This window comes from Gouania willdenowi, chromosome 7 (assembly GCF_900634775.1).
Source record: "Gouania willdenowi chromosome 7, fGouWil2.1, whole genome shotgun sequence".
In the NCBI taxonomy this organism is placed as follows: Eukaryota; Metazoa; Chordata; class Actinopteri; order Blenniiformes; family Gobiesocidae; genus Gouania; species Gouania willdenowi.
Genome location: NC_041050.1, coordinates 19,791,423 through 19,808,061, shown reverse-complemented (window position 1 = coordinate 19,808,061; position 16,639 = coordinate 19,791,423). Strand labels below are relative to the sequence as shown.

At 37.8% G+C, this 16,639-nt stretch overlaps 1 protein-coding gene across 2 annotated transcripts; it reads right to left on the bottom strand.

Annotated features, from left to right (window-relative positions):
• Nucleotides 1-416: 416 nt before the first annotated feature.
• On the bottom strand, nucleotides 417-14,867 carry LOC114467654 (polyhomeotic-like protein 2). 2 transcript variants are annotated; one of them, XM_028454113.1, is made up of 8 exons: nucleotides 14,773-14,867; nucleotides 14,503-14,556; nucleotides 11,785-11,947; nucleotides 10,774-10,852; nucleotides 9,408-9,519; nucleotides 7,346-7,472; nucleotides 6,873-7,116; nucleotides 417-2,156 (listed from the first exon to the last, which is right to left on the bottom strand). In XM_028454113.1, exons 3-8 carry the CDS (start codon nucleotides 11,920-11,922, stop codon nucleotides 2,002-2,004), a joined length of 855 nt encoding a protein of 284 aa, XP_028309914.1. In that variant the 5' UTR covers nucleotides 11,923-11,947; nucleotides 14,503-14,556; nucleotides 14,773-14,867; the 3' UTR covers nucleotides 417-2,001. The 2 variants fall into 2 exon arrangements, with proteins under 2 accessions (XP_028309914.1, XP_028309913.1); XM_028454112.1 differs by having other exon boundaries at nucleotides 14,663-14,849.
• Between the last annotated feature and the right edge of the window lie 1,772 nt (nucleotides 14,868-16,639).

Below are 16,639 nucleotides of genomic sequence, written 5' to 3'. Positions count from 1 at the left end.
TGTTTAAATACCTGTTTACTGCTGCACTGGACAGATAAGAGGATTCAAGTGATTCTTCTTAGTAACATTAATCACATAACAAAGAAAAAGGCTACTCGTCATGACAAAAATGGCAAATTAGAGATATAAGGTTGATTGTAAGGCCTACAACAGGGGGTCACATATGGCTCTATTTGTTCCCAAGTCCGATTAGAAAAATCCTATTGGTCAGTAATCAGAAAAAAACGACAGCCTGGTTTATAACATCTACATTATGTTTGCACACAGAACTGGGGGCGACTTGATGGTTGATGGTGTTATTGGTAGAACCTTCACACCAAAGTGTATCACTAAGGCATCGACCTACACGCAATGATCACTTTTTTATGCAACACAACGAACCAATCCCCAGGCAGCAACTCATTGATTCTAGGCCTGGAGACAAGATGAAGAAAAAAGGCACAACTATTTATTTTCAAAACAAAGCTATTTATTCAAAGGCAGCACGGTCTTTCCTTGTCATCAGCAAAGGTTGGCAGCACGTCTCACTCTGAGTTTTTTTAGTCTAGTTTCAAACTGACGTCTTGTTTGCAGAGATCAACTTTAGTTGGCAAAATCTTAATTTCAGGGTTTATCAAAATGAGGTCAAAGCAGTGGTGTAGGGGTCTATTGGGCCATCCAGCCGTCCAATATGTAACTGAGAATTTAAAAACAGATGCTTTCTTAACTGTCTGGACAATCATGTTTTTACCATAAACACACATGTAACTGATGGTTTTTAATTTGGCTGCACTTTAGGAGACACATTGTTGACAATGTATTGTCATGTTCTGAAAAATATTAATCATGTGGTTGCTGTATTAGAAAGTTTGAGAAACACTGTTTAATCTGAAACATGCATTAACAGAGGAAATCTAGTGCTTTAGGACTCCCTGGTCATAAAGCATCATACGTTTTAAACTTTGTACTTTATGAAAAGCTACAGTTAGAATGTTTCTGCTACTTTGAATGTGTTTATCAAAGTCTTCCTCCACTTTCTACAATCTTCCTGTGAAGTGTCAGAGCTGCAATGTGCTGCCATTTGCTTTGCTCCCAATTAATTAAATGTGACACAATGCATTTACACATGTTGTAGCTTTTACCCTTTCATTTCCTTGAACTAACATTTGAGCCCCTGCTACAGAAACACAAGGGGAAAACAGACCATGACTGAAATAGTACAAACACATACTATCTGTCTGACCAAACAGATAGAATAATGAACACAAAAAACAACAATCCTGAAATTGACCAACATGTTGAACACATGTAACAAGCAATGTCTACATTCTTTAGATCTGTGCAGTAGAAATACACACTGAAACATTTGTGACCTTACCTTATAATGCGGTCTAGCAAAGGTTCTCAACTTGTGGGTGGCACACATTATTTTAGCCGTCGCAGGCATTTGCCTGGACAAAATAAATTAAGAAAAAAGTAGAAAAAAACTGTGCTTTTGTTCTGAAGGGGATGCATTTATGTAACTGAGTACTGGGTTGTAAAATGCTGAGGTTACTTCTGTGTTAAGTATGTTGTGTATCGTTAAGAAAATGCACTTCATTTAAAGCAATTCTTTTTTCAGCAACAACACTGTTACACATTTTTGGTTGCATTTAAGTCTTTTTCTTTCTTCTGCCCTACCGTGATTTTATAGATTATCTCAGGTTATGGAGAGTCCTGAAAGCCTGAACTGACAAGTTTGGAACCACTGCAGTATAGTAACACACAATGAAATGAACAATCCTCTTAAACATCATTTCCATAACATTCCTCCCTAAAAAAAGAAAGTGGTGATGTTTTCCTGAAGTCACAGCAGTGTCAAATTTAAAGGGATTTTAGCACCTCGTCTTCAAGGTCAGCAGGCCATGACCAACTTCAACCTGAACTCAACACAAGAAGGCAATGAAGGTAGTCCTGAAAGCATCCTGTTGGTCCATTAACAGCAGGCCTGTCTTTGACAGTAGTGAGTGTTTTTGAGATGAGCTACGAGTCTTTGAGCAAACTAATCTGAGCAAAAATCTTGAGTGCAGGGCCCAGTTTGATGTTCATGGCTCCCATGAGGTGGTCCTCCTTCAGCAGCAGTAGGGCCTGGCCATCGATCTCCTGAGAGCGAAACTCTTCCGCAATTTCTAAACAACCTGCAACCACAAACCGTAACACTTATTTCGGATTTTCTAGAGAAAAACAAAAAAGACCAGCATGTGTTTGTAGAAGTTCAACCAAGGTGGGAAAAAGGAGTTTCGCATCTTTCTAGGTCGAAAAGCAACCACGTCGTTCTTTCATAAGCAAGAAAAAACAAGAAAAAAACATAATATACACTGAACAAAAATATAAACGCAACACTTTTGTTTTTTCTACCATTATCCATGAGCGGAACTCAAAGATCTAAAACATTTTCTATAAACACAAAAGTCCTATTTAAATATTGTTCACAAATCTGTCTAAAACTGTGGTAGTGAGCACTTCTCCTTTGCAGAGATAATCCATCCCACCTCACAGGTGTGGCATATCAAGATGCTGATTAGACAGCATGATTATTGCACAGGTGTGCCTTAGGCTGGCCACAATAAAAGGCCACTCTAAAAATGTTCAGTTTGTTCACACAACACAATGCCACAGATGTTGCAAGTTCCGATGGTTAGAGTTAGCATGCAGGAACGTCCAGCTGTTGCCTGTGAACTGAATGTTCATTTCTCTACCATAAGCCATCTCCAAAGGCGTTTCAGAGAATTTGGCAGTACATCAAACCGGCCTCACAACCATAGACCACGTGTAACCACACCAGCCCAGGACCTCCACATCCAGCATGTTCACCTCCATGAATGCCTGAGACCAGCCACCCGGAGAGCTGCTGCAACAAGCGATTTGCATAACTGCACAAACTGTCAGAGACTGTCTCAGGGAAGCTCATCTGCATGCTCCTCGTCCTCAACGGGGTCTCGACCTGACTGCAGTTCGTTGTCGTAACTGACTTGAGTGGGAAAATGCTCACATTCGATGGCATCTGGCACATTAGACAGTTCTCTTCACTGATGAATTCTGGTTTTCACTGTTCAGAGCAGATGGCAGACAGCGTGTGGCATCGTGTGGGTGATGTCAACGTTGTGGATGGAGGGGCCAATGGTGGGGTTATGGTATGGGCAGGCGTACGTTACATAGGTGCATTTTATTATTATTTTTTTCACTTTTTATTTTTGTTAACAATTTAAACATCTTGTTCACAATTCACCACAGTATGAAGTACAGTACAACAGACTACAGAGCACCAACAAATGTAAATTTCATGCAACAGGTATATTATATATATATATACACCTACAAGATAACCTTATTGTAAAGAAAACAATAATTAAGAAAGAAAGGAAGAGAAAGAAAAGATAACAAAATTAGAAAAAAAAAATAGGGAGGGAGGGGGGAGGATCTCTTCATTGAATGAGCAGTTTTATCATGTGACTCCATCTTTTATTAAAAATATGTATTTTGGAGCCTCAGAGAGTAGATTATCTGCTCCATCGTATAAATATCACAGGTGATAGGTAGGTGATTACACCTTCATCCAGTTGATAGTGATGCATTTATGTGCTGCAGTCACAGAGATTTACCATAAATACTCTGCACTTCCCACTATACCTACTGGTTTTAGTCCAAGATGGATGCATTTTATTGATGACATTTTGAATGCACAGAGATACCGTGACAAGATCCTGAGGCCCATTGTTGTGCCATTCATCCGTGACCATCACCTCATGTTGCAGCATGATAATGCACGGCCTCATGTTGAAAGAATCTGTACACAATTCCTGTTTGGGATGCTCTGGATCGGCGTACAGTATATAACAGCGTGTTCCAGTTCCTGCCAATATCCAGCAACTTGGTACAGCGATTGAAGAGGAGAGGACCAACATTCCACAATCAACAACCTGATCAACTCTATGCCAATGAGATGTTGCACACCTACGTAACTACTAACTGGTTTTCACAAAGTAAAAACATCACTAATAAAAAATTGCATCCACACCCACTTCCATGGCTCATTATGATCCAGTCAAAATACAAAGAATACTATTTATAAAATGTAGCGCTGGTAATTTTATATCGATGTTCATATAAACAAACAAAAATAAGTAGAATGTTGATTTCTGCAAAGAAAGGCTGGACTGAGGTGATCACTTTCTAAACACAAGAGCTACAGCTCAGCCATAGACCAGTTTGGAAGAGTCTGGGTCCTGAGTTTGGGCCTATGCAGACGATTTTGACAAAAAACCTAATTGCATTTTTTCTGACAGATATTGCGATTGTGATTCAATTCACAATTTATAAAAATATTTTATACATTTAAATGTATATGCGTTTTATTTTTTTTTCCAAATTCTGTGTTTTCCACATTAATTTTTTTATTCCATTTTTTTAGAAATATTAATCAATTTTTTCAGAAAATATTAGTTTTTAACTCCTGTGAGGAAACAAAATAAACACTAATAAATAAAAAACCCATAATTAAACAAAAATGTATATCCAAAATAGAGTGAGATATAATTAAAAATATAAGTTGTACTGTGAGGAAACAAAATAAATACTAAAAAAAAAAACAAAAATGTATGTCAAAAATAAAAATGTAATTTAAAATAATGAGTAAGATACAATTAAGAGTTAGATATAAGTTGTACTGACATGGATTCTTCTGACTGCTCATTTTTAATTATTCATGTCATATAAAGATGTTTGAGAGCAGCATTAATGTCACCCGAATTCCTCTCAGGGATCAATGGTTTACTGAATCTGATCAGGTTTATTGATGAAGTTTTGAACAACTTAGTTTTAATTAACCTCAATTAAATTATCCTGATGACATCATTCCAGACCGTAATGATTAAACAAAAATAAATGGACACGAGGATGCATCAGTTATTTCACCACTAGGGGCCAGAATATTTTCAAGTATCAGAAGATGTTGAAGATGTTTCAGACTCTACAATCCCTGGCATTGATGGTCTCGTCCACAAAAACAGAAGAACTTTATCCACAGATCTTCTGTAGCTCTGATGAGATGTTGTTTAAACACTGAGCAGGTAAAACTGTTTAAAGCTGATCATGTTTTCATGGAACGCTGCTGCACTACTCGAGAAATGGACGGAGCTTCACAGACAGTAAAGTTAAGTGGGCACTGGTTGGCCCTGTATTTAGGAGTCAGTGATAATTTGCATAGTTTTTTTTAATCAATTTAGACAGTGTTTTGGGTGGTTTAGGTGGTGTTTGAAGTGGCCAGGATGGGGGGGGGGGGGGGGCGCACTTAATAAGCAGTCCCCAGAAACATTTCCCCATAAAAAACTTCCTTTTCCTCACTGTGACGGCATTTCATCCTGATTCTGACCATTTCTGTGTTCAACAGTAGATTTCGTTGTCATTGGTCGATTCCGCAATTCCGTTAACGTGGATTTTATAGGGCCCTAGTGTCGTTGTTAGCGCACTAACTGCAGACTCGCTGCAGCGCATACAAGAGTGTGTCCTGTAACCATCACTGGAAGGCGGTTCTCTGCAATTCTGATTGGTGAACATATACAGTATATCACTCAAATGATGGAGAGGGAAGAAAAAACCTCAGCATCTGAGGTTAGGTTATTGCAGTAGTGAAAACCTCAATATCGATGGGATTAATCGTTCAGCTTTACTGTAAAGGCTAATTGTTCTGCTGCCATTACAGAGTCTCAGCTACCTTAAGGCTGGGATACACTGTGCGATGTTTTCAATCGTTGCACTCAGCTCCAGCTCAAACTGTGCGACTCAGACGCAGAGCCAGAATGTGCGCAGCTCACGATGCACATTCTCACACTGTACGGTCCGACACTCTGATACGATCTGACTGCTCACACTGTACATTCATACACGACACGTCGGGGTCTTGTTTCCGGAAATGGAACGTACAAATCAGAAGAAGAAGAAGAGCACTGAAGCGTCACCATTAAAACAGATGAAGAAGGAAAACCCGGAAGTGGGGAGACACTCGCAAATCTCAGCAAAAAGAGCTTTAAAAAGGAAAAGATGGTGACGTGATGGACCAGGAGCTGGCTGGACAGACGTGGGCATGACAGTCCGTCAATTTTACAGCGGTCCTACGGTGTTCGCGCATGCACAGTATGAGCGTTTACGGTAAGCCGGTCCGTGGCACTGCTTTAACTGTGCGATACCCTCACGAGGAGCGACTGGATTTCAAACATGTTTGAAATCCTTACGACCTACGATTGCTGATCAGGAGCTGGTCGTGAGGTGTTAATCGCTTCTCGTGACCCCATGTATTCTACACGATGCACGACACACGATCTAGCAGAGACTCGCACGATCCCACAAAATAGTCGCACGAGTCAAAAGTCAGCTCAAAATGGGCCAAAAATCGCACAGTGTATGTCTGCCTTTACCTGTCCCCACACTTTGTTTATTAAACGTGGAACTCTAACTTTAATGTTTGTAGAAGATTCAAACCCAGGGAAAAAGTGTATGTTTTTCCCAAATTACATGGAATACTTCAAGAGTTTTGTGCTTCTGAGTACTACTTTCTAATTGTATTACTACCAATAAAATATATACAGTACATACTGTAGTTACTGACAGAGTAAGTTGAGTACATTTGTAGGCCACACAAGGCTCAGTAAGGTTATAATGGGGCATTTGGTTTGTTTTTGTTAAATAGTGTGCAGAAAGAAGATAATAGTAAACAACAGATTCTAAGCTGCTGCTTTTATCAGCAGTCACATCATATGTTGCAGTGAGAATATGTTACAAACTAAGTCCTGGTCTTTATCAAACACTCTACATGAATGAAGGGAAATGGAAAACATGGAAGATGAAGGCAGCCCCACCTGGCAGAGAGGAGATGAATTCATAAACCTCATCTATGTTCCACTGGCCCGGGTCACTGTGCAGAAAGCTGTGGAGCGCAACCTCAGGACCTCGCACTGCAGACATCCGGGGGGACGTAGGTTTGTTGTAGCCAGCCAGGTCCGAACATTGACTGGACTCTCCAGGTGAAGGGTGGACAGAGTGACCAATAGACAACGCAGTGGCAGCTGTAGCAGATGCAGGCCTCTGGACTGAAGGAGTCGTCTGAGAAAATCCCAACATCATTTTATTAACAAAAGCTCCATTTGTCATCCTAGTGTTAAGCCATTCTACCACCCTTCATAACTTCAATTTCATAATAATCATGTAATCATTATTGTTAAAAAAATAAAATAATTAAACAGCACTCCTCTGTAATTTGATTACAATCTGTTTACTGCAGAACTTTTACGGATTTAGAATGATAAAATAAAAAAAACAAACTCTGCCTTACTTTCTTTTTCATTTCTAAACTGTTGTTTCTGTGGCTTCCATTCAGAGCTTTTTGTTTCTTCAGGTTCTCCAGGGTGGTTTTACGGTTTGGAAAAAGTCCCATTCTCTTTGTGCATCCCACATTGTAGCTGAAAGGAGATTAAATGGTGATCAAAAATAATAGAACTGTCCAATATCATACATCTAAACTGTAAGTTATACCTGTTATAAAAACATATGACTAGTTTGTTTGTTTAGATTCTCCTAATACATGCCAAAAGCTCAAACATCTTCTACCATAGCTTTGAGTGCTGACCAGGGTTGGAGTCAAATATAATTGTAATTGCGTAATTTATAATTAATTACAATGGTGGTGGAATTATATTTGTAATTTAAAAAATATGTTGCTGTTATAATCGTAATTAAATAGTAATTGAGTTTACATAATTGACTTTGTAATTGCCATGAAAACGCTAAACGAGGGAACCATGTTACAGTTCTATGGACAGTTCTACACGTATGTAGTTTCATATCACATTTTACCATTTAAAAAAAAACATCAACCGAGTGGTATACTGACACAAAAGGCTCAGATAACCACACAAAAAATATCAAAACCTATATTTTCATTGATTAGGAAGCCTAACAAGGTAACCAATAGATAGGAGAAATTTGTTTTTAGTGTATTTTACAGCTGATTAGTTATCATAAGAGATGCTAACAGAAGGTTAACTTTTATTAGATTATTTATTTTGGGCTCAGTAATTGTGATTAATTGTAATTAGGGATGTCCTGATACAACTTCACTTCCGATACGATACCGATATTGCAGCCTTACGAATCATACATACTTTTATTACTTATTTTGTAGTGTGGAATGTTAAAAAAAGGCTTGATTATTAAAAAAAACAGACCCATTTATTATAAACCAATGAATTACATATAATTAACCTTTTAGAATAAAACTATTTTATAACTGAATAAAATAAATTTAAAAAATAAAATAGAAGATATTGCAAAAATAAATCCAAAAAACAATATATATTATATCGGAGATTTTAGATGCAGTCCCATAAAATCCGATATTCGTTTTCTGGCTGATATCGGAACGATTTCCAATATCAGTATTGGATCGGGACACCCTTAATTGTAATTAAACTTTAGTAATTGAGAACGTAATTGTAATTGACTTTTTCAGGATAAAAAATAACTGTAATTGTAATTGTAAAAAACACATTTTCCACTCTCTTTCTCTCTCACATAACTACCCCCTGTAATGCCATCACGTACCCCCATTTGAGAAACACTGTTTTAGAGAACCTCAAAGAAAAGGCAAAACAAACCCCCCAGAAACGTCATTAATAATAAGAATTCAAAATAACCCATAATGCCACAACCTGCGCTAGTGCGCTACATAAACACAGATGATGCCGCTGTCAGCACTCAGAGCCATCATGTCATGTCATGTAAATTACTGGTAAGGATATATAATGTGTGAAGTTATGAAAATATACACGCAGATAAAAACTGACCATGTGAACATTATGAGGAAACAGAAATGAGTGAAAAAAAAATGCATGATGTGGGAGTAATACGGAAGGGAGTAAGAAAATGTTTGTGACGTATATTTGTGTATGTGCTACCTGTTGGAGTGCTTGGTTGTGAGTGTGTGTGTGCCTCTCACTGCAGCGACAGTGTGTTTGTGTGTGTGTGTGAGATTGCTGCACCGCCGCTGCTGTCCAGTCACTGATGGAGTTGCTCCGTTCCAATTGTGCTTCAATGTAAAGTCCTATAATTGGTCCTGGTTGCTTTCTCACATGATTAAAAACCGCACCATGCTTTGCTTGAGCCGAACCGAGACCTGCATTTTTCAGAGAACCAGAGTTCGCTTGTTTGCTCCACACCAGAGTTTCAGTGACCTTTCCTATATCGCAAAAAGAGTATCCAAGGAAGCCAAGCATGGTGCGGAGCCAAGAGGCATGTGTGAAAACACCCTTTAAAGCTTGTTTGTAAATGTGTCCAAAATCACAACCAACACCAGCCATTCTGAGTTGTTGTGACTGGAGTAAAGTGCAGCGTCTCACCGTTTGGCACACAGTGTTGAACAGAACCTCTTAGAACTTTTGAAGACGTATGCAAAATCCACCTTTCCACAAAGCTCACAGGTCAACATGGGTTCATGCTGGGCCTTGATCTCTGAGGAGAACACACACACACACACACGCACACGCACACGCACACACACACACACACAGAGCGCTGGATGTTACACAAACACTGCACTTACCTACAGTAAACGACCATTCATATCCACCATACCTTTATTCCATGTTCTTAAAAGCTGAAGACCTAACTTTAAAGTTTAAAGTTGGGATGTTTCCTTTGGAAATCATTTTGCTTCCATCAACACTGTTAATCAGTTTGCAATATGACCAATATTTTTTGCTAAGAGGAACTTTTTAAAAGGGACATATTATGAAAAATCCACTTTTGCAGTTTTTTTGTACACATGAGGTAACTTGAGTGTCCACTGGCACAATCCATCCAGTCCTTTGTTTGTGGTCTGTGTCAGTCAAACAACACAGAGAAAAGTGAGAAATGAGTGAGTTGAGGAAGGGACACACCCCCAAAACAGCTGTTTTATACATGGTATTAAACCTTTTCTGTTGCTTGATTAATGTTATGATTTGACCAAACACCAGCATAGATATGTCATTTAGACCACAGGGAACTGTTAAAATAAAAGGTGAAAAATTGGTATAATATGTCCCCTTTAACGCCTGCAGTGTAGACATAGAGACAGTATGACTCCGGTATTAGAATAAAGAAGCTACATATTGTTATGGCAATTTTTATATTCATCATAATATCGTCAAATGTGTGTTCATGTGTACAATTTGTCATGTTTTAATACATGATGACTCCATTATTCTTCGCACTTTTGAACAGCTGAATCATGTTAGATTAAACAGTACAGATCGTATTGTACTCAGTGCAACACAGAGTCTCTGCTGAAGGCCATACACACAAACACACACACTATCAAGGATAGATAAGAGTGGCGCCCAATCTTCCTCATAATATACACGTCTTCATCATCCTCAAATGTTTCCACTGTTGGGCATCTGACTCCCTCTTTCTCCTCACCTCAGGGTGGAACCTTTTATGTTATCTGTATAAAAGCTAAAGCTGTGAAACTGTTAGTTAGAGTGGGTCTTGCCTTTTTGCTCTGCCACAAGCCTTTTGCCTTTCATTCTTTCAGGATGGAAGCTTCTTTTTTACTCCTTTTTTTATTTAATTTTATAATAAATCTTTTTTATAAAATCATCAATGCCTCGCCTGGACTCCATCATTCAACCAGAGCAATAAATCATGCCTCCAAATGAGGTCAACCGCAAATTTGCCGTGACAATATTTAGGTCTAGCAGTTCAGAAAGTGACTGAATTTACCCTTTGGAGAAAAAATGTCCATCTTTGAGTCTACTGTGTGTCTCCTGAGACTTTCTATTGAGAAGGACGGACGCTCTACCTGTAGAAAAAAAAGATGATAATTTTGTAGGACAATTTTATTCATATATTTTGGCAAAGATAAACATGACAAATGTATCATTATTAGATGGACTTAGGGCTGGGGGATTCTGCCTAAAAAAAAATTAATAAATAAATCTGATTTTTTTTCAAAAAAAATTTGATTTTCGATTCGATTTTCAATTTTTTTTTATGCACTTAAAAATTACTGCAGACATCAGATATATTATCAAAAGTGCAACTTTATTGCTGTGATTGTCATTCAACAATTTCAAGCTTTAACCCAGGTTTAAGCAAAAGTGCAACAGCAACTTCACAGCAGCTTAAATTTTCTGATAAAGAAATCAGATAACTACATATTCTATAACATAAAACATGACAATTAAAAAAATAATAAACTCTTCCCTTAGCATCTCAGCATAGTGCAAATAAAAAATTAAACATGCCTGTGGCACACATTAACAAATGTAAACAAAGAGGCGGCTGGCTCACATCGGAACGCAAAAAAAGTCCGAAAAAACTGTGGTGGGAAAAAAGAAAAATATTTAAAAATTATTATTATTTTTATTTATTTATTTTAAACTCCAATTAGCAAAATAAAAATCGTTTTTATCTACAAATTCGATTAATCGATTAAATCAATTTTTTGCCCAGCCCTAGTTGGACTAAAGGTGGAGTTGCTGCAACAGTTATGCAACAAGACAGAATCAATGTAATTACAGCATCGTAAACAGATGGTTCAAAGAATTCCTCACCAAACGTTAAATACATTCTTCAACGAAATATCAAGACTAACAAGAACATTTAAATTAATCTATCACATACATCTATTATATTTGTCTGTAAGTGTATTGTGTAGTTGTAAATCAGGTTCAGATTTATGCTGTGTGTGCATTGAAACCATTAACACACATGAAGGATTTTAGGACTCACAGGGAAAGGCTTGGCACCCTCCTGGATAACAAAGCCTTCAATGAGGTGGGTGAGAATGTTGGACTTGACTAGTGCCTTGGCTGGTTTGCTTTCTCCATTGTGTTGGCTACTGGTAGAGGTCCCGTTCCCAGAGGTCATGGCTGGAGCACAGGCCACCCCTGCCCTGTCAACACAAGTAGCACCAGAAGACCAGGAGGAATCTGTGATTCTCACACCAGGGTGTCAAAAGTGACAAAATCCTCCAAATGCAACCTCGGGTGGGTTTTCCACATTATCAAAACATAGCTTTCACACTTATCTCGAACTCAAACATTAGTATACAATATGATTAATAAAGGCTTTTTAATGCTGTTTGTAAAATGAACCCAAGTTCTAAAGCCAGCCTTCTATTGTACTTTATCTGACCTGTGCAGCATATATTTGACATACAGGTAGTGTGTCAAATATAATGTATGTATATAATAAAATAGAATATAAGTGTATCCATATTAAATACTGAAAAGGAGAGATTATATTTAAAGGGATCAATATTTTTAGCAAAGCAGATTATTTAAAAATAATATTGCACCTGAGACACTGACAATAACATCATATGTTGTATTTTTACATACAATGTGACTCTGAACGCTCTGTGTAATAACAATAAAGCTTTTTCTATTTCTATTTATTTTTCTTTTCTCCCAGAGTGGTATTATGTTACAAGTTCGATTTTATGAAAAATGAAGTGGTACTTCATTGAAGTGGTATCTTCATGTTTCTCCATGATTCAAACTACTGGTACAGGTGCAATAATTCACATCCATTATCTGTGCCATATTTATTTATCTCACCACCAGGTCAGTTTACATTATTATATAGTGTGTTAATGTTAATGTAGTGTAAATAGTGTGCTGAGTATTATAGTATTATATATTTATATCTATTTTCCCAATATTTCATGTAACTGTGTGTTATATGTCATTCCTCATTTTTGGAAAGCATCTTAATTTTATTGTATATGTTGTACAATGATAATAAAAAGCTTATATTATATCCTTCTTCCAGCAATAATGGCATGTTCATAGTAAACTTTAAATAGATTTATGACGAACTACTGAAGTAACATCATAAATGAGTGCCTGCACATTTAGTAGTAAGGTGTTTTTCTGACTGATCCAAACAATGTAAATAGGCTTTTATCTATTTATATTTGTGTTGTAGTGTGTGGTTGTTGTGTTGTAGTGTGTACGGTAGTTGTTGTGTTGTAGTGTGTATAGTGGTTGTGTTGCAGTGTGTACAGTGGTTGTTGTGTGTGGTTGTTGTGTTGTAGTGTGTACAGTGGTTGTTGTGTGTGGTTGTTGTGTTGTAGTGTGAACAGTGGTTGTTGTGTTGTAGTGTGAACAGTGGTTGTTGTGTTGTAGTGTGTATAGTGGTTGTGTTGTAGTGTGAACAGTGGTTGTTGTGTTGTGTGTACAGTAGTTGTTGTGTTGTAGTGTGTACAGTGGTTGTTGTGTTGTAGTGTGTACAGTGGTTGTTGTGTGTGGTTGTTGTGTTGTAGTGTGTACAGTGGTGGTTGTTGTGTTGTAGTGTGTACAGTGGTTGTTGTGTGTGGTTGTTGTGTTGTAGTGTGTACAGTGGTCGTTGTGTTGTAGTGTGTACAGTGGTTGCTGTGTGTGGTTGTTGTGTTGTAGTGTGTACAGTGGTTGTTGTGTTGTAGTGTGTACAGTGGTTGTTGTGTTGTAGTGTGTACAGTGGTTGTTGTGTTGTAGTGTGTATGGTAGTTGTTGTGTTGTAGTGTGTACAGTGGTTGTTGTGTTGTAGTGTGTACGGTGGTTGTTGTGTTGTAGTGTGTACAGTGGTTGTTGTGTTGTAGTGTGTACAGTGGTTGTTGTGTTGTAGTGTGTACAGTGGTTGCTGTGTTGTAGAGTGTACAGTGGTTGTTGTGTTGTAGTGTGTACAGTGGTTGTTGTGTGTGGTTGTTGTGTTGTAGTGTGTACAGTGGTTGTTGTGTGTGGTTGTTGTGTTGTAGTGTGTACAGTGGTTGTTGTGTTGTAGTGTGTACAGTGGTTGCTGTGTGTGGTTGTTGTGTTGTAGTGTGTACAGTGGTTGTTGTGTTGTAGTGTGTACAGTGGTTGTTGTGTTGTAGTGTGTACGGTAGTTGTTGTGTTGTAGTGTGTACAGTGGTTGTTGTGTTGTAGTGTGTACAGTGGTTGTTGTGTTGTAGTGTGTACAGTGGTTGTTGTGTTGTAGTGTGTACAGTGGTTGCTGTGTTGTAGTGTGTACAGTGGTTGTTGTGTTGTAGTGTGTACAGTGGTTGTTGTGTTGTAGTGTGTACAGTGGTTGTTGTGTTGTAGTGTGTACAGTGGTTGTTGTGTTGTAGTGTGTACAGTGGTTGTTGTGTAGCGGTGGCGTGGTTGCTCACAAAGAGCTCCGTTAGCCGCACCGACTGCAGCTTTAATGCAACACAAACGTTGGTTAGCTAGTTAGTGACCTGTTGTTAACTAGTATTTAGGGTCTCCATCCTAAAAAAAAAAAAAAAAAAAAAAACACAAAAAAAAACGCGGTAATATGCCAGTCCTAAACTAAATACGCTAAATGTTTTTATTGTGTAGCACAAACTTCCAGCAACTCATAAAACGATAGTTTGTTACATGGCTCTGCACTGGGCACTGTGTTTGGGTTCAGTGGGTCAGTAAACCCTCCGGTTCTCACGCACAAATATTGGTTCTGTTAGCTTACTTTGACCGTCCGCAGCCTCCTCAGGGTCGGTGGGACAACAGCCTCTCACTCCGCCTGTTGACAATAGAAGAGAAGGAAGAAAAGCTCTTTGTTCAGCAGCTCCAAACAGCGCGTACATGTAGTTACAGAGTAACGGCCAGCAGCCCGTCCAACACTTTACCACGAAACAACTCTTTCAGGGCTAAAGGAGTCACTGTTCACACCAGGACACGAGAAGAAAGAAACTTGTTCATATCACAGTATTTCATTGAACACCACGGGCAGCGCTACCTTGTGCGTGCGTGCGTGGGTGGGTGTTGTGTTCCGCTCAAATAGTTAAGTTACACGAAATGCATCCGGTCATGACCTTCAAAACAAACGTCTTGTTTGTACAGCTACGATACATTATTTCCCCCGTAGATTTAAAAAAAAAAAAAAAAAAAAAAAAAAAATTTAGTTTAGTTTAGTTTAGTCTTCTGCGACACAAACCTCTGAAATTGCGTTCATGCGCGCGTGCGTGCGTGCCAGTGTGTGTGTGTGTGTGTGTGTGTGTGTGCGTGTTTGTTTGTTCCCTAAAGTTTTTTAATGATTTAAATGCTGCCCCAAGTTTGCTTTTATTTGTATAACATAATAATAATAATAATAATAATAATAATAATAATAATAATAATAATAATAATAATAATAATAATGGCTTTATCACAAAAATCATACATTTTACAAATTTTATAGTATCGCCCATATGTGCGCTGATCTTGAAATAATTTTACATTTTGAAGCAACAATACACTGAAATACTAGACTTTACAGAACAGCATGCTATTGTAGATTCAACATGTAAGGTTAGAACATGATTATCATTTCTAATGATCGTTCATTCTTGTCCGTTGAATAAAACACAACACTTGATGTGTTAAGATCCCCTTTGTGATCAAAGTCATGGAATCCGAGCTCAGTCGGATAAAATTAACAATGTTTTTTTCAGGGAAAAAAAACATTTGAAATCTGCCAAATTCGATAGAAAAAACACAAATGGGTTAAATGATGGGTCGGGACCCAAATGTGGGTCACAGAGGCATTTCCAGTGGATCACTGGGTAAGCAAAGAAAATAATGTGCTTTTATACTCTGAAGAGGGTGTATAAAGGTTGGTCCCCAACTTTTCAGTATTTACCTTATTATAGGTTCATCAGAAGAAAAGTTAATTTGGCACATTTGAGAAAAAAACCCCGAAAAGTGAACATTCCCTCTCCAGTAACATCAGCCACGCTGTTTATAGCTGAACTTCATTTATTTTCTATGTACTTTACTTTGTTGAAAATGAGAGGAGATCTAAGCCTTTCATCTTTTAAATAGTTAAAGGTAACTTGTTTTTTGTATTCCTTTTATCACCGTTACTCAATAATATTGCTTAAACAGAATTAACATGGTAATGAAAATCTATCACATATTTACATCTACATTTACAAATCCCAAAAGGAAAATTACATTTGATTGATTGACAAATGACACAATTATTCTCAATGTAGGAGCAACGGCTGTACTTTGACCTCCTCCTGAAAGACAGATTTGGGCGATGTATATTTGGGATCTATTTAACGAAATGTCTCAACTACTTTTACCTTTTTTTCTCTGATAAGTATTTGTAATTTGCTTTTTAGTTTGTACTTTTCAGTGGAATTGTAAGAATGTATCTCACAATGAAATGAAGTATCAGCATTATTAACGTTGGACTCATCATGATCAAATTTAAGGTTGTGCTGCTGTTTGATTGTGAAAGTCTACTGAATGAAGAGGAGCAACACCTTGAGATACAAAAAAGATTCAACTAATCTAACTATAAGCACATGATTTTTCAATAGTCCTGTATTCCTTTCTTTGGTTGGGATCTATTCAAACGTATGTGCCATCAAAAGCTCTACAATGACCTGATGAGATAGAAAAAGCCTACGACCACCAGCTCACTGCAAGGTCCAAGAGATGGAGGCAATCATTTGGAAAGGTCAGTTGTGTGTTGTGCTACATTTCACAGGTCAAAATTATTTGGTTTGATATGTGAGGTTTTTCTCTACCTCCTTCCTGGATCTTTTAATGGACAGCTCCGAGGACAGATGTCAAGAGTGGTGTAATTTCAATGAGGTTTATTCCAGTTATAGTCA

Coding starts and splice junctions, on each gene's coding strand:
- LOC114467654 (XM_028454113.1), bottom strand. CDS start 11,922: ATGACCTCTGGGAACGGGACCTCTACCAGTAGCCAACACAATGGAGAA. Junction 10,853..11,784: donor AGGGTGCCAAGCCTTTCCCT/GTGAGTCCTAAA, acceptor TTTTTTCTACAG/GTAGAGCGTCCGTCCTTCTC. Junction 9,520..10,773: donor GGACATTTTTTCTCCAAAGG/GTAAATTCAGTC, acceptor TGTTCTCCTCAG/AGATCAAGGCCCAGCATGAA.